Genomic DNA, 24,177 nt, shown 5'->3' with positions numbered 1-24,177 from the left:
AATTGCATTATCAAGCTCGACAATCCACTCTCAGGTCTGTTACCAAGCAACCAACACTGTGCGAGCTGCTGAAGAGGTAAACAAAATAATAGAAGATACTTCACTTTGAAAATCGTAACACTGTGTCTACACCGGACGCGACAGCTGTTGTGTCCCACCGCTCCACGCCGCAACAGCTAGTCTGTCTACTATACACTGGACACGACAAAGCGACCGTTGAAAATCATTTTAAATTTGTGTGAGCACATCATAAATAGAAAGCGGCAGCAGTTTATTGTCGGGGATCTGTCATTGTGCACTGTGCCGCAACCAGTGTAGACAGCATCACTGATTATAATTCTGTCAGGACCACTATCGTCAGAATGATAGATACTTAGCATAAAGTTTGTAATATACACAGCGATATGGATTAAAACAGCATTCACTTATCTTAGATGTGGATTTCAGATGTTCTGAAACACGCTGCAACAGTTTGATTTGCGAGCAGCGATGCTTAATTTGCTCCGAAGCAAGCTAAAAAGCTGCTGAATACTGAATACAGCTTATATAGGAATGCCGCGATAGGTGTCGTATTCCTATAGGTAGATGTGATCAGCTGAGAATCAGCTGATGCAAGCTTGACTCACGTGACCTGCCAGAACTAACGCTAAAGCTTAATTTAGGGTTTGCACCGATACCACTTTTTCCAGTACTTGCCCGATACCGATACTTTTATTTTTGGTACTTGCCGATACTGAGTACCGATACCAGTATTTTCATTGCATTTGTAAATTTTTTAAATATTGGGTACGGAAACCAAAAGAGTATGTATAATGTTAGTTGGTTAACTTAATTTATCAAATAGATACAGTCAAACCAAAATTTATTCAGACACCTTCAACATTTCTCACATTATCACAGTTTATTCGCTATAGTTTAGAAAATTATAATAAAATATGACAAGAACTCAGAGTTAAAGTTTGTCAGAAAAAATTCTTGGTCAGAACAATAATTTTTGGTCCCAAATTTGTATAAATTTTACTGGTAGTCCACTGTATGAAGAATTATTGGGTATAATATATCACAGTTTAGTTTATTTTGCTATCCTCACTTTACATAAACTATAGTGTCCTACACCCACTAGTTAAAAAATATCAAAAATTATATCTGGTCTGTATATAATTTGGTTATTTTCACACTTAATTATGCCCATTAAAATGTATTTTACACGTTTTTGTTACTTTCACTGTTCATTTTTTTCTCTCTCCATGGTAGCCTACATCATCTTTAATTTAATAGCATTAGAGCTGCTCCATTGCAGTGGCTTAGTACTGTAATCACGCGATTTGCTGTAAAAAGGTAGGGAACCACTCGTTATAAATCTCCTAACTGTGATATTTTCATAAATAGAAGTCACATTTTTTTCATCTAAAATGTGCAGCTATTTATTTTCCAAAGCCACTCATATAATGCAGAAACACTCATGAAGCAAGCAAAACACGCGCAATGCGTGCACGTATTTGTACTGGTGCAGAATGAGAGGGACAAGTACAGTACAGCCTAGCGCATTTCACACAGGCTGTTAGTTTCACTTTCGCCAGAAAGTCGTGTATGCTTAAGGGTAAAAATAAATGAGGTTTATAGTGAATGCCCCTATAAATTTTCTTATATTTATGATTTAGTTTTAATCCAAATGATGCGTGCTAAGTGAGCGAACATCAATAAAGAGCACACAACAGAAGTGTGCGCTCTCTCTCTCTCTCTCTCTCTCCCCCTCCCTCCCTCCCTACCATTAAGTAACTTGTGCAATGTTTTACTTACTTCTTTTTGACATATCCGACCGAACTACAAGCTTTCCAGTGATGTCTGTGAGAACGGGATATTCACTCGACAAGCTCGCGCATCTGCACCGCCGTGCGCTCAATCCACTCAGCGTGATTTGCTTACCAGCTGGCGCAAATCAGCTATACAGGCATTAATACTGAATGTTTTATATTCATTGCATACATATACTTTGTAGACATCTTTAATCTCTAATAACTCCATTCTTCTGTCTGTTGTCGGTGTTTCTTTGTCTGAATATGGCACTTATCACATGCTGTGTGGTATCGCCGTTTGGTATCGGGGCATTTTAACGAGTACAAGTACGAGTACAGGAACTCAGTATCAGGCCGGATACCGATACCAGATATCAGTGCATCCCTAATTATAATGAGTTCTATAGTATTTTGTCGCGCCATGCCGCTCGCGTCCAGTGTAGACACGGTGTAAGGCATTAGTCACTTGCACTATAACCGGTAATGCTCTGTGACGCTTTGTTGGTCTCTGTAATGCTGGTTGCAGTTCCTGTGCTAACTGTAATATCATGTTGCACGGCAGTCTGTTATTACTTATAAGTGTTTTGTCATCCAAATGTAACACATCTTCAGTGTCCTCCAAGAGTCGTTCTACGATTAAACATTTCCTTGCCGGCAGCCATATCACCCTGTAGCCCAAGACTGGTTACCCACTGAAGCTAAGCAGGGCTGAGCCTGGTCAGTACCTGGATGGGAGACCTCCTGGGAAAACTAGGTTGCTGCTGGAAGAGGTGCTAGTGAGGCCAGCAGGGGGTGCTCATCCGGTGGTCTGTGTGGGTCCTAACGCCCCAGTATAGTGATGGGGACTCTATACTGTCAACAAGCATCGTCCTTCGGATGAGACATTAAACCGAGGTCCTGACACTCTGTGGTCATTCACAATCCCAGGATATCTTTCTTTCAAAAGGAGAAAGGAGCTCTCATTCCGGCGTAATAATCAAGGAACTTTGCTGATATTTATATTGCGCAGTGCCTGAAAATAGGCTTGTTGGAAGTTATCTAGCTGGGGACTATTTTCAGGCGCTGCGTAATAACATTGCGCCTGCTGCACCCATGGTACGGCAGCAAAGTTCCTTGATTATTACGCTGGAATGAGAGTATAGTTCCTAGCCATATCGGCCTAGAAAATCACAACTTTTAATTTTCCGTCGGTCTTAGTACACGATGTAACTACAGAGAGTCAAGTTTTAAATAGGAAAAATATAGAAACTCTTTGGTCATTTTTGAGCGAGATGCTAACGGTCTAATCAGATTCAATGATCTATGCTAAGCTACAGCTAAAAGTGCTGCCGCCAGACCCGGAGATCGGCTGAATGGATTCGAAACGGTAAAACTCAACTGTTTAACTCTAGGGGAGTTGGAAAATGAGCCTATTTTCAAAAATAGTGGAGTGTTCCTTTAAGCCAGTTTTTAGGAATTTTTTGTCAAGTTAGGAGGTTTCTGTAATACCCCCTTCTTATCTGTAGTTAAGATAAGACAACACACTTAGGAAACGCTGTTCTGTAATAGCTTTTGTCCTAAATGTGGTCCTAACTGAAATTACAATGTTTACCAAACAGATAAGATAAGATTTTAAAGTTAGGATCTTTCTGTAATACACCCTCCTGACTGCTACTGACTACATACTGACTGCTTCTTCTAACAAGTGCTTTCAAACAGGTAAATAAGTACTTCTACTGGCTTTGGCCACGCCTTACTATTTAGCAAACCGAAACTGGAAAGTTCTGCGATACGCACGTGAAAAAATGCAACTTGAAAACGTATTTACCACGGTAAGTGAAATGATGCTTCCTAGCAACGACAAATGAAAAAACAAGACAAACACTTACAAACTGCTGTCCTCTTCTGCTGCTCGACTGCTTCTTCGAGAGCAGGAAATTTGTAACTCTGATGAGAGTGGTCTCAGTACTATGATACGGTCTAAATCCTGACTAGAAAACCTCACAGATACCATTTCTTTCTAAGAAGAAACATAGCTGAGAGGGTACTGCCTTTTCTAGTATTTTTGACAGAAAAGGGAGATTTGTCTGTAATTAACTAATTCTCTAGGATCAAGTTGTGTTTTTTAATGAGAGGCTTAATAACAGCCAATTGGAAGGTTTTGGGAACATATCCTAATGTCATTGGTGAATTAATAATATGCAGAAGAGGATCTATGACTTAAGCAACTCTTTTAGTAGCTTAGATGGAATAGGGTCTATTCGTGAAACTTGTGCCATATTAAACATGCGGATCATAAACTAGATTTCCATACTGGATCAGTCGATGTCTGGGTTAACAACGACCACCACTGGTACTGCTGGCCAGCAGGGTACCATTGGAAACTGCTACTGTTAATGTTGTTCTATGCAAAACTATAAAAACAAACAAAAAAACTCCACCTCAGCCTGTACTGCATGAGTGTCAATGCAAATGTTGGAGAGTTGAGGACACAAAATTTGCAAAAAAAATAAATCAATGGATGTCACTAATGTTTTTGATTGCTTTTAAATAATTCATTCATGCATTCTAGAACTTTTAAACTACATTAAGGTTAGAGAACACAAACAAGATTTACATAACCTTTAAAAACAGTAAGAAATGGAGGAGCTCTGATGTCCTAATGTAAGTTCATCAATGGAAAAAGCACAATCACATTTAAGTGTCCTGCACATGTTCTACAGCTGCTTGCTTATTTGACGCTTATTTGTTTGTCTGTGTTTTTGCAGCTGACAGACAGGAGAATGTGACGGAAGGGTGGAGAGACGAGGAATGTCATGTGATGCACATTTAAATGCATCGTCCTCCATAAAATGTATATAATGCACACTCTCCATCCTAAGAGAAAGACAGATGCCTTTAAACAACCATGAAGAAGCTCTACAATATCCTGTGGATTTTACTGGGTAAAGTACAACATTCATGTATCTGCTTTTTATTAGATTCACACTAACATAATAACAGAGTTTTCTGCAGTGTTTTTCCATTGTTCAGAAATGTTGCTCTGTTCGTGTTGAAATTTCTTGCCAAATAAACTTAATCTTGATCAGTTGCTGTTTCATACATTTATGGTTGTCTATAATTAAGGTATTTGTTTAACCATACATTTTTATCATTGTTTGCATTATATACTTGTGCTCTGTGTATTGTTACAAAACAACTAATATTTTCAAACATATTACAACTGAAAATAAGTAAAAGAAATACATTTTCTATGTGAATATATGTTCAACTAATTTATTGCTGTTATTAAAGGTGTATTTTCAGCATCATTACTCCAGTCTTCAGTGTCACATGATCTTCAGAAATCATAATAATATGCTGATTTGCTGCTCAAGAAACATTTCTGATTATTATCAGTGCTGAAAACTGTTGTGCTGCATCATATTTTTGTGTAAACTATGATGCATTATTTATTTGCAAGTTATTTGGAGAAAAGAAAGTTCAAAACAACATAATTTATTTGAAATATAAATATTTTGTAATGTTATAAATGTCCTTATTGACACTTTTGATTAATTAAATGTGCCCTTGTTGAATGAAAGCGTGAAGTTCTTAAATTTACTGATCTCAAACTTATTGATTGTAGAATGTGGATTTGTTTGTCACTTAATCTCTTGGATAGGTCTTCAAAGTTGTTTTTAGATCTACTTTACCAAACAAATCTTATGATAAATAGATGCTAATTTGTGTATAAAAATAGTTTGATAGTCTGTATTTGTCAAGAACACCTGATAGTGATTTACAGGAATGTTTCCTCGTCCCACTTTAGATTACAATATTTTTCTTGTTGCAGATTTTGTCATTATTATTATGTCTATTTTATGTTTCCATTATCATTTAGATAGTTTGTTAGTGACAATATCAAAGGGAATGCAAATATGATTGTGATTTAACAAAACCTAGTTCTACTCATAAATCTCATAAATCTCATGTCCACAGGGTTTTTATTGATTGAAGGAATGGCAAATGGACAAGAAGGCAAGCATTCATTTTATTTCAATCTTTGTTCTGTTTTGTCTGTTTGAACTGGCAAATATTAAAGTACTTAGAAATGTAAAAGTACTTAGAAATTACATTATCTGACTTGAAAAAAGAAATAAATAGCCGGATAGCTGTTCGTTCTTTTGCCTGTTCACTTTAAATATCTCTGGCATTTTTTGCACCCTTAATTTCTGACATTGCTGATAAGTAATAAAGATTACTTTGGTAAGATGCTTTAAAAATCCCCTTTGAGATCTAATGCTTGATAAGAATAAAACAATGGTGACTTCTTACTGGCCTTTATTCGTGAAACATTTTCCAGAGAACGCAGCACTTTGGGGTGAAACTAGTGAGTCATCAGATTATGGAATCTGGCTACCTACTTATGCTATTGATGGATTGTTGACCACCATGGCCCACACCAAATCAGAGACTGACCCGTGGTGGAGAGTGGACCTACTGAAAGTATACAGAGTGAACAGAGTCACCATCACCAATAGAAATATCTATGCTGATAGGATTAACGGGGCGGTGATTCGTATCGGAAACTTTCTTGACGTTTACAGCAACACCATGTGAGGATTTATTTGACTGTATTTAGCCTATTAATAGCACTGCAGATTAAGACAAACCAATAACAAACAATCTTTCTGTCTGTAGATGTGGTGTGATTTCTACTCTTGCGGCCAGTGCCACTGCCACTTTCTCATGCGGTGGGATGGTGGGACGTTATATGATTGTTCATCTTCCTGGAGATGACAAAATGCTTACTCTTGTTGAAGTTGGAGTCTACGGGTATTTGGCAGGTAATTCATTATTGTATAGCACTTTTCAATATTGAATGTAATAAATATTTTTTTATTACACACGGCTCTCTGGAAGGCTTGATTCTGATTGGTTAGTCACGACAGGGTGAGTTGTTCCCACTGATCTAGAGAACTGGATTGCTCACCGCGCCACCATAATGGTATTCCCTAGTCTTGCGTAACCAGACCTTCAGAATGATGGCAGAAGGTCTGGGAACCTTGGCCGCTTTGAATGGCCAAGGCCCACCCAAGAGGCCTTATGACTGACAGGTAAAGCAACCAATCACATTTCTTTTTGTGCCGCATCATGTTTAGGGGCGAGGAAATGTCCCCACAATAACAAAAGATGAGTAAAACTCTTGGACGTATTTTAAAAATTCTATGCTGCAAACTTTAAATATTTCACATACTTTTGAAAATCCAGTGTTTAGTTGATCCTGGTAAGCGCTCGTCACAGTTGTAAGCACGATGGCTTTCTTCTTCCATGAAGGGGTTTGGCATCACAACATCTTTGTTTCCAGGCAGAATGTTAAAGAACGTGACACACACGTCTCCCGCAAATCCTGTATAAAGCCCTATTCGCACGGGATTAGTATTACCTGGTGACCTCCAGTCATTTGTAATAATTGTGGAGGTTGTCTGTGATCTTAATCCCGTGCGAATCAGCCATGTCTGTAATTTGTAAAGTAAAAATTCCCCCGCAAATGACTTACCATATTTCACCGAAAACCGACGTCCTGTGATATTATTAGTCCCGTGCGAATCGGCATCTCTGTGATTTGGCCAGCATTTGGCGGATCGTATATAATTTTTCAAGGTTTTTGTTTCCTGTGCGCCTTTTTATCCATCTTTCGCAGAAAGAGAAAGCTGAAAAGGTTTTGAGGTTAATGTGTTACAAATAAATCAAGCATAAAGCTTTAGATATTATTTTAACCTGGTGAAATGTAAATGACACGAAACTATATTAGTTAATTTTTTTAAATCAATCTAACTGGACCATAGAACGGGACTCTCAAAGCCTTGACATCGTATCTGGGAGATGAGTCAGTAAATTCGAGTAAAATCACAGGCTTCACTTATCCCGTGCGAATGTACCACACGAAATTCAGACGTGGGGGGGTAATTTCAAAATCACACAAGGTCCCCAGATAATACTAATCCCGTGCGAATAGGGTTTAATTCAGCCAACCCAATGACAACTTCAAAACTCCTAAAGTGTTTCCAGCTAAGTGTGCCGTATGCATCAGACGTTCAGCCAACGGTCTGTGGGCGTGATGTCTGAGGCTGAGACTAGATATTCCCATACATTATACTGAATTAATAGAATTAATGAGAAAACATCAAGTCAGCGTTTTTATATCTTAAGTATCCCTGTACATTCATACAATGCAAACGCCCTAAGCATGTAAACGGTTATTTGTTTAATGTCAGGGATTTCCCCTAGGTATTTAAAAGTTACCTTCATTTAAATTACAGTAGCGTTCATCAGATAAATAAAAATAAACATTGGATGCTCAACATATGTATTACAAATGACAACATGCTCATTCTGAAATCTGAATAGAGATATTTGCTTTGTATACACATATAACTTAATTCACCTTGTACAGTTTTTCACTGTTTATTTGTTATTTGTATTATTGTTGTTGTAGTGTTTTTATTCGTACAGTAGGCTAACTGCAAATATTTCAACAATTATTTTGTTAACATCATTAATTTTGAAGCAGGTAATGATTAAAAGGTTGGTTAAAATAATAATTAATTCAACATATATACATAAGTTTACTCATATGGAAACGGTAATACTAAAACACCATAGAATTTGCATGATCTAAAAGTCTGAAATAGATGTTGCTCAATCAGGACATTAAAATATACACACCATAAATTATTCAGAGAAATAATGCTGACTAAATACAGTATGGTACAAAGGAAGCTTTATTTCCAAAATGATGCAAGCTTTGAATTTCAATACAACATAGAGCAATATAGTAACAGAGGCTTGTATCGTGTTATTCATTGTATATTCAAATGAATTTCAGATACTAATACCAGATATATGTTCATGTTTAACATTTCCTGCATAATTACATATATAAAGAAATATATTTTATGTTGGCTTATTTACTTGTGTCTTAAAAAAATTCCAAAGTACAAAAAAAAAAAAGACAAAAGAGGCTCTGATGGAAAACAAGAGCGAGCTGGCATTTGACGAGCACTTGTCAAACTTCTGGGGTGGAGCACGTTTTTACGTTCATCTGGCTGATAGATCAGCCATGATTTATCTGTTAATCAGATTCATTTTAAATCACTTTTTATGTGTGCGTGCTTTGGATGTGTGTGCACGTGGGTGAAGAAACTACATAGGCTAGTATATGTTTGACCGGCCGATTTATACATATCCAAAACGAGACGATGTGAACATGCAGTGCATGTTTCATTCATACTCAAAGCTGGAGGGCGCTCTCGCGCAGAAAGTCCAAAACAGCCTCGTGGAAGTAATAACTTATGATGTGCAGGAAATCCCTAATATGGACAAAGGCATCCCTCTACCGCTGTATATCTTAATTTCCAGGTAATACATAGTATATGAATAATGCCGTGCTAATTGACATAACATTTATTACAATATAGAAACTATTCTGCCTTATTATGTGTTTGTATAAACCAATCCTAAAATTGTCATTAGGAAAATACAGAAAAAAATGATAGAATACAAATGATTGGTTATCGTCCAGCAGTGTATTTGATTTCTTGGCCAATTAAAAGACATAAGCAAAAAAAAAAAAGCTTGTCAATTAGACAAAAGTCAAAAGTTTTTTTTTTTTACATTTCTGTCCCCCTCATTTCTGAAATGATGGCTATGCCCCTATGTGTGCAGTACAGAAAACAATGCACAAGTCTTCTTGTGCATGAATGGTTTAAAGTCATATTAAAATGCACACAAAAGAATCGATAAGAGGAATCGAAATTAAAATTTTATAACAAGTAGACGATTCCTGACCTTAAGCATCCTATTCCAGAATTGGAATAGATTTAGGATTCCCAAGCCTAGGTATGGGTTAAAATGTTAAATAAAATGCTCTTTTTTTGTCCTACCGAAAATGTGCCTGGAGTCCACCTTTGTTATTATAACAAACTACACTTTCAATGTGATTTTAAACCATTCAAGTCAAGAAGACTCGCGGGCTGTTTTCTCTGCTACACACACATCCTTGTGTAAGTGTTCTTTAGCCTGTTGATTTTCATTCATAGTATTCAGCTAACTATGAAATATTTTGTAATAAGATGATATCTAAGATTATTTATTAAATTTTTTTTTACCCTATTGTAATCAAAATTAGGAATTGACAAGAATATTGGAATCATTAAAATTCCAATAATGCCCAACCTTACCCACACCCCACATTATTTTTTTACTGGCACCTTTCTATTCACACTGTTTTAAACCCTTTTATTTAATTTTAAACCCTCACTTACCCTTCTTTGCTTTTGCCCTTCTTAAAAACAACCACATAATCTTATATGTGAATGTACTTTTCAAAATGAGTTATAAAACAGTTGCTCCTGGCAACAGGGATAGGTATGTTTGCTTAACATAGCGTCAATCATGACAATTTATGAGACTAATATCATGTTTTGCTCCAAAATCACTATATAACATCAGTCGTGTTTGAAACAGTTAGCTTCTGTGGTTCCATCTTGCTTCTTATCACAGTGAGACAGAAAATGTTTTTATAAAAATCTTTACTGTGATACAAGCTATGTCAATTAGCATTGCATTGCAATTGTGTGTTTATTGTCTTCCACGTTTCGTCAGTCGAAGTGTGTCTATCTGCATGTTATTCAGTTGATATCTGATGCATTTTTCCATATAAGGGATTTTCTGGGTCTCACTTGTGAAACAGACATTAAAGTACATGGGTCTAAGGGTTAGGGTTAACCCTGCTCCAAAATGCTCACATCGTCTCATTTTGGGTGAAAATATAAAAAAAATGATAAATTCCTTAAATAGCAATACTTTTACTTAAGTACAATTTCTTAGTACTCTTTCCACCACTGTTCAACACAGCTAACCTTGCGTCACTTCATGTCATCTTCCCACTCATTAAACTATGACATCTCCTTTACTGCAAAAAGATGGTCATTGCGACACTGTAAAGTGATGAAACTATGGCGCCATGTGGTGTTTTTTAAAACCATTTTTAATAGGTTTCACACTATATTATCGGCTTGGAAAATCTGTTATTGTGACTTGAAACAGAGACCGGAAATGTAAAGCACTGTTCCAGTTGGACAAGACTTCCTCGTTCAGAAAAATGTGAATTTGATTGTGTTTTATTAACGTATACACCTACACCTACCCCAACCCTAAACAATAATGCAAAAAACAGTCATTATTGTTGTACAGTGTGACAAAAGTTACATTATATTGATGTGCGCATGCCCAGGAGCCGCAGCTGTATCCCTTCTAGCCTTAACCACAAATCAGACAGGAGAGTAGATTAACTTCGGTGGACTTAAACTTGAAAAAGGGTGTGTTCTGCGGTTGAAATAAAATACGTTCTGATGTTTATGTCGTGCTTTAAGTACATATGAAAAGACAATCGGTTCACATGTGCTGCTTGAACTGAGGCACTACAGCGATCTGTCTTGATACTGTATTTACTGTTTGAATTTCTTTAAAAATGACTAAATTTGATAGCTGAGAGTCCTGAGACCTTGTTTCATACCAGAAGTAACCTGCACTGTCTTTTCTGTCGGTGTATTTTTCACTGCGTGAGAACATGATGTGTAGTGTGAGAGCGGCATTGTTTGTCAGAGATGGATTTATTCCGTGGAAATACGCTTCCATAGAAGTCTCATTCATGCTTGTTCAAATTATGCGTAAACATGGATCACAAAAGGTTTTTATTAATTTCCCAGGAAATCGTGCAGTAGAAGGAGCCGTAACACAGTCTTCGACATTTGCGGGCTGGTTTGCTGAAAAGGCCACTGATAGTAATCGTGGCTTCAAGCAGTTGAATACAGCATGCACCTCAACCCTTAATGAGTCTAACCCATGGTGGAGGCTGGATCTGCGTGATGTTTACCGAGTTAGTGAAGTGGTCATCACTAACAGAAATGACAGCTATGCAGGACAAATAAACGGAGCGGAAATTCGCATCGGAATCTCTTTGGAGAACAATGGCAGCAACAATCCCATGTGAGAAACTTGAGGTTAAAAGAATGTCAGATATCAAGAACAAATGTGAAGGATTATGTGAATGTGTTCTGTAATTGTTTCTCTCTCTGTGTGTAGATGTGCTGTTATTTCTACTATTCCAGCAGGTGAGTCCTACAACTTCTCATGTAATGGGATGGAGGGACGTTACATGATTGTTCATATTCCTGGAGATTGGGAGATTCTTAGTCTTTGCGAGGTTGAAGTCTACGGGTATTTGGCAGGTAATTAATTGTTGTAGAGCTTTGAATTTAAAACTCTACATGAATATATATTTCATGTACTCTCATGCCATGCTTAAAACATATTTAAAAGAGACACAAAATCATAATTTATGCAATTTTGTTTGGTCAAAGTAATTGATTTCTCACTTCAAGTCACTGTTCACTAATAATCTTTGCCTCTGCTACAAGCTTTGAGCATTAAGATGCATTGTGACATTTTTGTTCATACATTTTCTAGAAAATCTGGCAGTAGCTGGTGCTTCTACACAGTCATCAACATCTGAGAACTGGTTTGCTGAAAAAGCCATTGATCGAGGTCTCCAGCAGTTGTATACGGGATGCTCCTCAACTCTCAGTCAGACTAACCCATGGTGGAGGCTGGATCTACATCATATTTACCGAGTTAACAGAGTGGTCATCACTAACAGAAACGACTGCTGTGCAGAACGAATAAACGGAATGGAGATTCGCATTGGAAACACTTTGGAGAACAACAGCAACAACAATCCCATGTGAGGAAATTGAGGTTGAAAGAGCACGAGACATCGACCACAAATGTGAAGGATATGAGAGTATTTTTACATCTCTCATCTGTTTTTGTCTGTAGATGTGCTGTTATTCCTGCTATTCCAGCAGGTGAGTCCTACAGCTACTCGTGCGGTGGGATGGAGGGACGTTACGTGAATCTAATCATTCCTGGAGACATGAAGATACTCACTCTGTGTGAGGTGAAAGTCTATGGAGAAGGTAAACCGGTAAAACTGTTATCAGATATCAGAATATCAGATAATAATAATGTCTTAACTTGCATCATCGTATATTTTTTTTGTATGTTTATGTAAATATGTTTTAATAAATGCAAACTGTAGTAAATTGTGTATAGGGTCTAAAACATATTTCCAATATTTCAGTGTTAAATTAAGAAGATGTTTTATGTATATACATATACATATGAATATCCATGTATTTGTTTAGGTCCCTGTATTAAAAAATCATTTGTAAAAATGCAGTTTAAGTCCAGCAATGATTTGACTGTCTCTACAATGAGAGAAAACGTACTGAAACAGGTGAGAGAAAAAAACAACTTCAACCCTCATTATTACTGTAAAATACCAGTAGTTTTTTTCTGCTTTTGGAGATTTACATGGATAACTAGTGCTACAGTTATTTGTATGTATCATTGTAGATTTATTTCAACATTGGTTTATTTAATTTTATCCATTTATATATTGTCAGTAATCAGTATATAGAAACGTGTCGGTTACGTATGTAACCCTCATTCCCTGAAGGAGGGAACGCAGACGTCACGTCGTGACCGACGAATTGGGATCTCGCTTCGAGAGACCAATCTACTTCGAGTGTAAACTAAACGAGCCAATGCACATTGGCATGTGATGATTGCATCCAGCTGCCGCTGATTACAGCGTGAGCATAAAAAGGCAGCAAATGCAACGCATACCAGGATTTTGCTTCGGAGCCGAGCCGGTGACCCGGCCGCTCAGTGGTGGTACAGCAGCCGTGGTGACGGGACGTGACGTCTCCATTCCCTCCTTCAGGGAACAAGGGTTACATATGTAACAGAGACGTTCCCTTTCAATCGGTCACTACGAGTCACATCGTGACCGACGAATTGGGATCCACTATCCAGTGGGCCATCCTCTGCTTAGAGACAGCATTCCCCTCTGCCGGCCTCCGTAACAGACAAAGAGCTGGTCTGAGGTACTAAAGCTTTGTGTGCGGTCTTTGTGTCCAGATAGTGAAAACTGCTCTTTTGTTGAGAATTTGGGTACCGTCGACCGTGAGGCTGACAGCGGGGAAAAACAAAACAAGAGATTCTCCACCTGACCCTCCCCGGGTGAGGGAGTGGTGCGTTCACCATCTCCCGAAGAGTAGATTCCTCCATATCTGGGTCGCCCGTCTCAGGGCTGCTTGCTCTTCTGCTTGCCGCCAGGTTTGACGGGGGCCTGGACGGGCTGGGCAGCTTGCTTACGCCCGGCTACAAGACCTGGTAAGCTCCTCATACACTTCCGGGAAGAAAGGCACCGGGGCGAGGCGCTGAGAACCAGCACGAGCCACCCCAAGAAACCAATCATCTAACATCGAGGGCTTGGGACGCAATGGAGAATTCCACTCGAGCCCTACCCTTTCGGCGGCCCGGGAAAGCATAGCCGACATCTCTGGATCCGGTTCAGGCATTGCCACCGTCCCGGAGGGTGGCAGGGCAGCCGAATCTTCCTCTCCAGAGAGCGCTCCCTCCAATGCAGCGATCGACATCCCGTCATCGGGAGGAGCCCTGAGGGATACCGCTGGTACGCTCTTTGAAGAGGGCCCAGCATGTTCCTTTGGCGGCTCTGCTGTCTGCGGAGCGCTGGAGGAGTGGTGGGACCCTGAGGGGTTTGCCACCATTGTAACCCTCAGACTGCCCGCGCTACTGCTGGAAGTATTCCTCGCCTGGCTGCCGTCAGAACGAGCACTAAATCGCGGCAGAGGCAACGGAACACCGTCCCCCTGGAGGTAGCGAAGCCTTGTCCTCAGCTCCAAGATGGTCATCTTCCCGCAATGGGAATATGACTCATCCACGAATGCCACCTCAGCGTGCTTAATGCCCAGACACATGAGGCAGCGATCGTGACCATCACCTGGCGCCAGGTAACGACCGCATCCAGAAACGCACGTGTGAAACGGCATCTTTAAAAAGACGATCCGTCGTCTTTACAAATAAGCACCCGTGTAAGCTCTTTTAGAGAAAATTGGCTCTTTTAGGGAAAGGCTCTTTTACGTGCTGAGGCGCACAGGGGAGTAGGCCGCTTGCAGCACAACAGGGGTAGTGCAACCTGAAGTGTGCAACCCACTCGACACAGGAACGACCACCGCTGAAGCGCCGTCCGCCAACACAAAAGCTTCCAAGAGCGCGCTGAACTTGTAGTTCACTGAAGACACTGGTAGGAGCAGAACGATGTTGTCGCTCGGCTTCGAAGCAAAAAACTGGTATGCGTTGCATTTGCTGCTTTTTTTATGCTCACGCTGTGATCAACGGCAGCTGGATGCAATCATCGCATGCAAATGTGCATTGGCTCGTTTAGTTTACACTCGAAGTAGATTGGTCTCTCGAAGCGAGATCCCAATTCGTCGGTCATGACGTGACTCGTAGTGACTGACTGAAAGGTAACCAAATTTGACTGACATTGCTCCAAATTTGCTTCATCAGGAATATTATGACAAAGTTTTAATCTGGGTTTACAGTGACATTTAACATGAAGATTTGAATTCATCATGTAGTTCAATGTAAATCACTTTAGTATTAACATGTTATTTTTAGTTGAGATCTGCTCTAGCTGCTAGAGGATTGACAGATGTGACTCTGCGTTGGTCTCAAACCCCTAAACGGGTGATCAAGAAAGTGAATGTAGCTAATCCAGAATGTGAGTCTGTTCTCTCAACTGTACAATAACTTATGAAATAGGGAATGATTATAAAAACTATGTGATGTAATAAACAAAAATGTTTTATTTACAGGTCATTGAAGTAGGGAAAATTAATACTCTGGAAATCAACACTGCCTTTAATTCACTACATTCATATTCATTAAAGATGATTTTCATTCTAATTACACTGGCTGAATTTTCTTCATGTGTTTACTATGTGAATACTTTTAAAGCAGAACTATTGTAAAACTATCTTGTGTAATTGTGTATTGTCAACAAATAAAGATATCAATACATATAATTAAAATAATTAAACTTAACATGACTTAAGTTTTCTGTATATTCACTGTCAATGTAGATTTTTTTTTTTACGTCTAATATCTATATATTGTCATTTTAATTGTGTTGATGTTCTTGTTTTATTAAATTTCCTGCCATTTAATGTTGTTGTACCTTTGGAGCTGTAGTAAGATGAACGGAATCTCACCCCAGATAGCACACGCATGTCTGCAAGATGTCTGTTAAAGATTTCATGATCTAGAAAGCATCTGCTGTATACAAACATCTGACAGACGTCTGTAAGATGTCAGTTTTACATGCGTTCTAAATCATAAACATCTTAAAGACGTCTAATAATCGTCTATTTGAAATCTGATAGGAAATGTTTTATAGATGTGTTACAGATAAGCAAACAATCTAAAGATATGTGTCTTGCAGATGTAAATGCAGACGTCTCTGTGATGTACGTGTGCTATCAGGGACGGGAATGGACAGAGAACAGTGCAAGCATGGGGAATGAGCAGCTGTTTGCTTTATTTGAACTCTAACCAATTAAAGACCATAATCAGGGTCAGATTTTTTTTAGAAGCTTGTTTTTCTTAATTTTAAACACAGACTGTTCATTTTTTGTAATAATTGTATTGTAAATTGTATTAAGCTTCTCCCCCTCTCAGTGTCTAATAAAGATCAGGGGTCTCATTTATAAACGTTGCGTATGCACAGAATTGCATAGAAATATGCGTATGCAATTTTTCACGCACAAATCGGGATTTATAAAAAATAAACTTGCCATAAATATGTACGCACCGTACGGACATTCTAGACCATGCATACAAACTCTTTTATTTTTTTTCCTGGAGTGAGAAAAGTAATGACGTAAACGACGATTTTAAACTGTTTTCATTTTGATATACACAGTTACATGAAATATTCCACTCTCATTAACACTAGAACCGCCAGGGGTCGCTGTATATCTAAAAGCACTAGCGGGTAAATTTTACCCACGCACATGACAGCTGTTTTTGAATGACTAAAGAACATATTATTTCACTGTATTATGCTACTGTCTTCACGAAGAAGTGTCTATGAAATGATTATGTCTAGTCATCAACTATATTTTTGTCCTGTTTTTGCTCTAAGCTTTTTTATGCAGGCTACACTATAGTCACTTTTCATAACGGTCAATATTAAGCTAAACAAGCCTGCACTGACAACTAGAATTAGAAGGAAGTAAATACATATGTTGGTGGTAGATTTCATGATCTAGAAAGCATCTGCTGTATACAAACATCTGACAGACGTCTGTAAGATGTCAGTTTTACATGCGTTCTAAATCATAAACATCTTAAAGACGTCTAATAATCGTCTATTTGAAATCTGATAGGAAATGTTTTATAGATGTGTTACAGATAAGCAAACAATCTAAAGATATGTGTCTTGCAGATGTAAATGCAGACGTCTCTGTGATGTACGTGTGCTATCAGGGACGGGAATGGACAGAGAACAGTGCAAGCATGGGGAATGAGCAGCTGTTTGCTTTATTTGAACTCTAACCAATTAAAGACCATAATCAGGGTCAGATTTTTTTTAGAAGCTTGTTTTTCTTAATTTTAAACACAGACTGTTCATTTTTTGTAATAATTGTATTGTAAATTGTATTAAGCTTCTCCCCCTCTCAGTGTCTAATAAAGATCAGGGGTCTCATTTATAAACGTTGCGTATGCACAGAATTGCATAGAAATATGCGTATGCAATTTTTCACGCACAAATCGGGATTTATAAAAAATAAACTTGCCATAAATATGTACGCACCGTACGGACATTCTAGACCATGCATACAAACTCTTTTATTTTTTTTCCTGGAGTGAGAAAAGTAATGACGTAAACGACGATTTTAAACTGTTTTCATTTTGATATACACAGTTACATGAAATATTCCACTCTCATTAACACTAGAACCGCCAGGGGTCGCTGTATATCTAAAAGCACTAGCGGGTAAATTTTACCCACGCACATGACAGCTGTTTTTGAATGACTAAAGAACATATTATTTCACTGTATTATGCTACTGTCTTCACGAAGAAGTGTCTATGAAATGATTATGTCTAGTCATCAAATATTTTTTTGTCCTGTTTTTGCTCTAAGCTTTTTTATGCAGGCTACACTATAGTCACTTTTCATAACGGTCAAAATTAAGCTAAACAAGCCTGCACTGACAACTAGAATTAGAAGGAAGTAAATACATATGTGGGTGGTGTAATAGGCTATCATAATACAATGTCATTAATCAATATATTAAGATAACCTATGTTATTTAAATTACAAAAACAGCCTATAGACAATAACGAGCAATAGTAATTCACCACATTGCATAGGATGATGCAATGACAAATTCAAGCGCACAGCTTCACCTAATGAATTATTCATTTGTTTAGTTATATCATTTATAATTTGAATTATACAAGAAGAACACCAGTAAACGTCGGGTAATAATACAAAAAAATAATGTTTTATTCATTAGCCTACATCAGATCGGATTTTTCTTCAGGAAACAGGCAGACACAGAAGCGAACAATAAACGATAGAAATGGCAAATCAAAAATTAAATAATTAATCCAAATTTTGAACAATTATGAGTAACATTAGGATAAAACGCCTAAATATGATATAGGCTATTGATCGCCGTCAAATGCTGAGCCGACCCAGGACGCTTTACTTATCTCCCCACACTTCAGGCTCTCCATCGCTCATGACCTTTAAGTGCTTCTTATACTTCTTCAGCATTCATAAATCGCCTTCTTTTACACATGTTGTCTTTATTTATGAAACTGATAACTGCTAATTCAGTGAGTGAAAGGTGTGGCCTAGCAATGTACTGTTAGAACATAAGCAGCACGAAAATGACAGCGCAAACATACAGGCATTATATAGGAGGTAAATTTGACCCGCGCTGGCACTTATAGATATAAATGCCCCGTTTTTTGATCTGGTTTTATCTAAACAGTTTTTAACAACAGGGGCTTGATCAATGATCAATGATGCACACATACTTCGATATTATGGCGGACACTTCTGGATTCGATGGTCGAACTGTTCATTATCCGGTTCAAATTGGACCAATGATAATAGCTTACTGTACAACCGCAACTGCACGAGGTGTTAATGTCGTGTCAAGTCATCTCTACAACATTATGAAAAATAGCACTGTGTTTGAAGGATACGACTTGAAAAAAAAAAAAACGGTAAGGTTTGCGTGTTTCCTTTTTAAAATACTTTGTCAGTGACATGCAATTGTATTTACACTGCAATAAATATAGGATTATCTGTTTCCACTAAAAATAGCTCAAATATGTTCACCTTATCAGCAAAACTGCATACATTTAATTTGATTTGAATTGTTTAAAACAATTGAAATACTGTCTGGCCAGTGGAAAAGTATGAGGCCAGCTATATTCCGGGCTATTTATCTGAGAACTAAACAGTTTTGTTTTTATGGATATTTTGATATATTTATTCTAAAACATAACAAGGATATTGGATGATTTTAGCAATAAAAATGAATGTGGCACAAATGGCATTTAGTCCGTATCTCATATTTCCTTAACGTCTTCTTTGATGGTGTTAAACATGCTGTCACGTGGATGGAATATGCATGGAAATGATATGCAAATGAGGTTATGCATAGTAAAACTCGGTGTTAAGCTCCATATATGCACGTGTGCACAATCTTCCCCCCAACTGGGATTTACAAAGGGATTTTTGCGCAGGTTCTGGTATACACGTGGTTTTATAAATCTGAAAACTTTTGTGCGTACGTACACTTTTAGGATGGATATTGTTTTATAAATTAAACCCCAGGGCTCAGGTGAAGTCATAGTCAGGTCATTGTTACAGGTCCATGTAAGTAAGCTACACTTTAACACATTTTTTTTTTAAAGTACTTATGGAAATAATTTTAAATAATATACTTAAGTTGGTCCCACTTTATATTAAGTGGCCTTAACTACTATGCACTTACATCAAAAAATAATTGTACTTATTGTGTTCATACTGTATTGCAAAACACTTCTGCTGCTATTGAGGTGGGACACAGGTAAGGTTAGGGACAGGTTTGGTGGTATGGGTGGGTTTAAAGGTGGGTTAAGGTGTAAGGGTTGGGTCAACAGTGTAATTATAAATGTAATTACAGAAATTAATTACAGATGTAATTACATGCAGGTATTTTTTTTAAATAAAAGTACAATGTAAAAACATGTATGTACACAAAAAGTGCATTGTACCAAATGATTAATTTAAATGTAAGTACAATAGTACACTCTAAAAAATGTTGGGTTGTTTCAACCCAACTTTGGGTCAAATATGGACTAACCCAACTTTTGGGTTAAAATTTGAATGTAAAAACTTAACCCAACAGCTGGGTTTTAAGTGGCCTTAACTACTATGCACTTACATCAAAAAATAATTGTACTTATTGTGTTCATACTGTATTGCAAAACACTTCTGCTGCTATTGAGGTGGGACACAGGTAAGGTTAGGGACAGGTTTGGTGGTATGGGTGGGTTTAAAGGTGGGTTAAGGTGTAAGGGTTGGGTCAACAGTGTAATTATAAATGTAATTACAGAAATTAATTACAGATGTAATTACATGCAGGTATTTTTTTTAAATAAAAGTACAATGTAAAAACATGTATGTACACAAAAAGTGCATTGTACCAAATGATTAATTTAAATGTAAGTACAATAGTACACTCTAAAAAATGTTGGGTTGAAACAACCCAACATTTTTTAGAGTGTAGTTAAGGCCACTTAATATAAAGTGGGACCCTTAAGTTTAACTAAGCATCATGTTTTTGGACACTTAATTGCATGGTAATTGCAATTAAATCATAATGTACACTTTTGTTGAACCACTGACTTATTTATATGTAATTTCACAAAACTCCCGAAACTTTAATTTGATATTATTGTAAATTGCAATTTTTAAAACTTTACTTGTTGGTTGAGAAACATAGCCATGAAATTGCGGACCCTTTTAAGTACACTCAGGTGACCTGTTGTTTATTAATGATATTAAAATTATTAATTTTATTTTGTACTGTTCTCCGAGGTCCACTTATAATGTTATCACATTTTTTTTACATCCAAAAATATCATAATTTAGAAGTAATAGGCTATTTTCTGTCCTGTTTTTGTCACCCTCATCAGAACACTCCATTTGAATCGTGGCGGATTAACTGTAGACTCGGAAGTAAATGCTAAACACTGCTATGATTGGCTAATAGTTGTATATGTTTGACAGCGACATTCCTCATAGATGTGCACTGCTGTGATTTAGGTTAAAAATGCATAAATACTCAGTACATATCAAACGATCTGTTTAACAGACAAAGCAGTAATGATCACGTAATGAAGACAGTTACTCACACTTGTGTGTTGCAACATGACTGTCGGATCCAATATAGTCGGCATATTGTCTTTTAGTTTCAATCTTTTTGAAAATCCCGCATCAAATGGTGCGTTGTTCGCAAGGCAAGGCAAGTTTATTTATATAGCACATTTCATGCACAATGGTAATTCAAAGTGCTTTACATAATAGAAAGTAAAATAATCATAAAATCATAATCACAGCAATAAATCAAGGAATTTAAAAACTTTTTTAATGATTTAAAATTTATTTAAAACAGTTTAAAACAGAAAATGATTATACATAAAACAGTGCAATCAGTTCGGACATCGCACAGTGCTCATTCAGTAAAAGCACAGCTAAACAGATGAGTTTTGAGTCTGCATTTAAATGTGACTAATGTTTTAGCACATCTGATCTCTTCTGGAAGCTGATTCCAGCTGCGGGCGGCATAATAACTAAAAGCGGACTCCCCTTGTTTTGTGTGAACCCTCTGTATTTCTAACTGACTCGATCCTAATGATCTGAGTGGTCTGTTAGGTTTATATTCAGTGAGCATATCTGCTATGTATTTAGGTCCTAGGCCATTGAGTGATTTATAAACGAGTAAAAGTACTTTAAAATCAATCAGGACCTGAGGACTGGTTTAATATGCTCAGATTTTCTGGTTCTAGTCAGAATCCTGGCAGCAGCGTTCTGGATGAGCTGCAGCTGTCTAATGGTCTTCTTGGGAAGGCCGGTGAGGAGACCATTACAATAGTCCACCCTGCTGGTGATAAAGGCATGAACAAGTTTCTCCAAGTCTTGACTGGAAACAAAACCTCTAATTCTTGCAATGTTTTTGAGATGATAGTATGCTGATTTAGTTACTGCTTTGACATGACTACTGAAACTAAGGTCTGTCTCCAGAATCACACCAAGATTCCTGACTTGATTTTATAGGGACAGGTTCTGAAAAGTGCATCTAGTACGACATTAGGCTTGAGTATTTGGTTAATTTGCATTATTAAGAGGAAATAAGAAATGAACAATTGAAAACCTAAACCTCAAATATTGCCCCGTGTTATTGATTCAACCATGTCATCTAAATCTCACTCCAGCTCGGCAAGCAAAGTTGGCAACCCTGTCTATTAGTTAGGTAAACCCCTACCTTCACTTCAGTTTTATAGAAGTGAGTAGAAATCAGTTTCAGATAATGTTCTGAAGGTCGTGCTCAAGACAGCAACTGTCTTTGGTATTGCCCTGAGGTTTTTTGACGAGGTTTTTTGACTGAAATCACGGTCCGAGGGCTCAAGGACTGGACCGAAAGGGCGCTTTAGCATCTGTGATTAAAGGGGCAGGGGCTCGAGCCCCAAGCTAGGACTTTTGTTAATTCATTTTCACTGCAAATTAGAGAAATACATAAATAGTTCTGAAAAAAAAATATATATATTTCTAGATATTATTATTATTATTTATTTTATTTTTTACTTACGGCCTCAAAATCAAAGCACCACTGTGAGGCGCTAACAGCATTTGAGTGTGTTTCCAGCCACTATGATCTATCGTTGTTCATTTATTCTTCCCTATATAATAACACAATCGTTTTGTAAACATAATTTTGATAATCTAGTAAACAAAAACGGTAAAAGCCAAATGTGTGGGAAAATGTAAAAGCTGAATTTAATTTAGTTATTCAATTAGTGCACAAAACGCAAACACAAAAGAAAATATTTAAAACAGGTTTGGATGCTGTTAATATTCTTCACTGTGAAACAACATCAACATATCTGTGCACAAATAACTGTTTAATTGTTAAGTCTGATTTCCTTAACTCTATAATGCACAGTCACAATGTAAAATAATAGTGATTAATGCATAATACTTATCATCATCACATGCATGAGTTTCTGTATTACCCATTTTGCTTCACAGACCTTTTCTATGGAATGTCTCCATTTAGATAGATAAGTAAGTGTGTGTGTGTGTGTGTGAGTGTGTGTGTGAGTGTGTGTGTGTGTGCATGTTTATGTGGTTTATGAGGACACAAATGTGTATAATGACATGGGTATGACATAGGTATTACAACGCGAAGGTGATTTATGAGGACATTTTCAGTGTCCCCGTAATTCAAAACGCTTATAAATCACACAGAATGGAGTGTATTGAAAATCTGAAATAGCACAAAGTCTCCTGTGAGGGGTAGGTTTAGGGGTAGGGTTGGTGTAGGACAATAGAATATACGGTCTGTACAGTATAAAAACCATTACGCCTATGGAGAGTCCTCATAAACCATAAAAAACGACATGTGTGTGTCTGTGTGAGAGGACTTGATAAATGTACAGCATTTCCATCTCGTCAATCGCCACACTAAGACAAACCTTTCCCTATCGCAGACCTGATTGTTTGAGATGAATGTTGATCATGGTGAAATCACGGTATGTTTCAACATATGTGACCTGTGACATGCTTTGCATTATATAAGAATGTCTGCTTCTTCGTTGGTGTGGAGGTTGGAGTTTGCGGTGCAAACGGTGAAGGATGTTTACCGCATTAGGAGTCTCTATGAGAGTCTCACGATGAAGCTGATGGCATACTGGAGATTTGAGATGATGGACTCCTGTGGAGCTCAAGCACTTATTTACATCATTCAAATACACACAAAACATCATGGAAATGATCAATGCTTGAGCTGAGTGGAAAGCAGGACAAGCCACAGATCTAGAGGTCATGATGAAACTGCAGAATCAGCTCAAGGTGTGTCCTGAGAGGGAACATGCAATTCTCTTTCTGGTCCCACTTTATATTAAGTGGCCATAATACCGGTGTACTTACATAGTAACTAGATGTCTATATAGTATGTAACCACAGTGTAAGTACACATTGGTACATAGTATCTACAGCTCTAATGTTTGTGTAACTGCACACATGTAACAACCCTCCGAATGGTATGTGTAAGTACCAGGGGCGTAGCCATCATTTCAGAAGTGAGGGGGAAATGTTATATATATATATATATATATATATATATATATATAT

At 37.5% G+C, this 24,177-nt stretch overlaps 2 protein-coding genes across 2 annotated transcripts in view; both read left to right on the top strand.

Annotated features, from left to right (window-relative positions):
• Positions 1-6,150: 6,150 nt before the first annotated feature.
• Positions 6,151-15,784, top strand: LOC107572245 (uncharacterized). The gene is made up of 9 exons (XM_016258672.1): positions 6,151-6,373; positions 6,459-6,604; positions 11,531-11,810; positions 11,907-12,052; positions 12,291-12,564; positions 12,660-12,799; positions 13,028-13,119; positions 15,372-15,474; positions 15,569-15,784. The coding sequence occupies exons 1-9, from the start codon at positions 6,210-6,212 to the stop codon at positions 15,574-15,576; spliced, it is 1,353 nt and encodes a 450-aa protein (XP_016114158.1). The 5' UTR covers positions 6,151-6,209; the 3' UTR covers positions 15,577-15,784.
• Positions 15,785-23,624: 7,840 nt separating this feature from the next.
• LOC107572244 (macrophage mannose receptor 1-like) overlaps positions 23,625-24,177 on the top strand; it is a 5,968-nt gene continuing 5,415 nt past the window's right edge. The window contains exon 1 of the mRNA XM_016258671.1: positions 23,625-23,760. Within this exon, the coding sequence (XP_016114157.1) occupies positions 23,625-23,760 (136 nt within the window). The remainder of the gene's footprint in view (positions 23,761-24,177) is intronic.

This window comes from Sinocyclocheilus grahami, unplaced genomic scaffold (assembly GCF_001515645.1).
Source record: "Sinocyclocheilus grahami isolate Dianchi unplaced genomic scaffold, SAMN03320097.WGS_v1.1 scaffold1723.1, whole genome shotgun sequence".
In the NCBI taxonomy this organism is placed as follows: domain Eukaryota; kingdom Metazoa; phylum Chordata; class Actinopteri; order Cypriniformes; family Cyprinidae; genus Sinocyclocheilus; species Sinocyclocheilus grahami.
The sequence above is the reverse complement of the archived record's forward strand: the minus strand, read 5'-3'. Positions and strand labels throughout refer to the sequence as shown.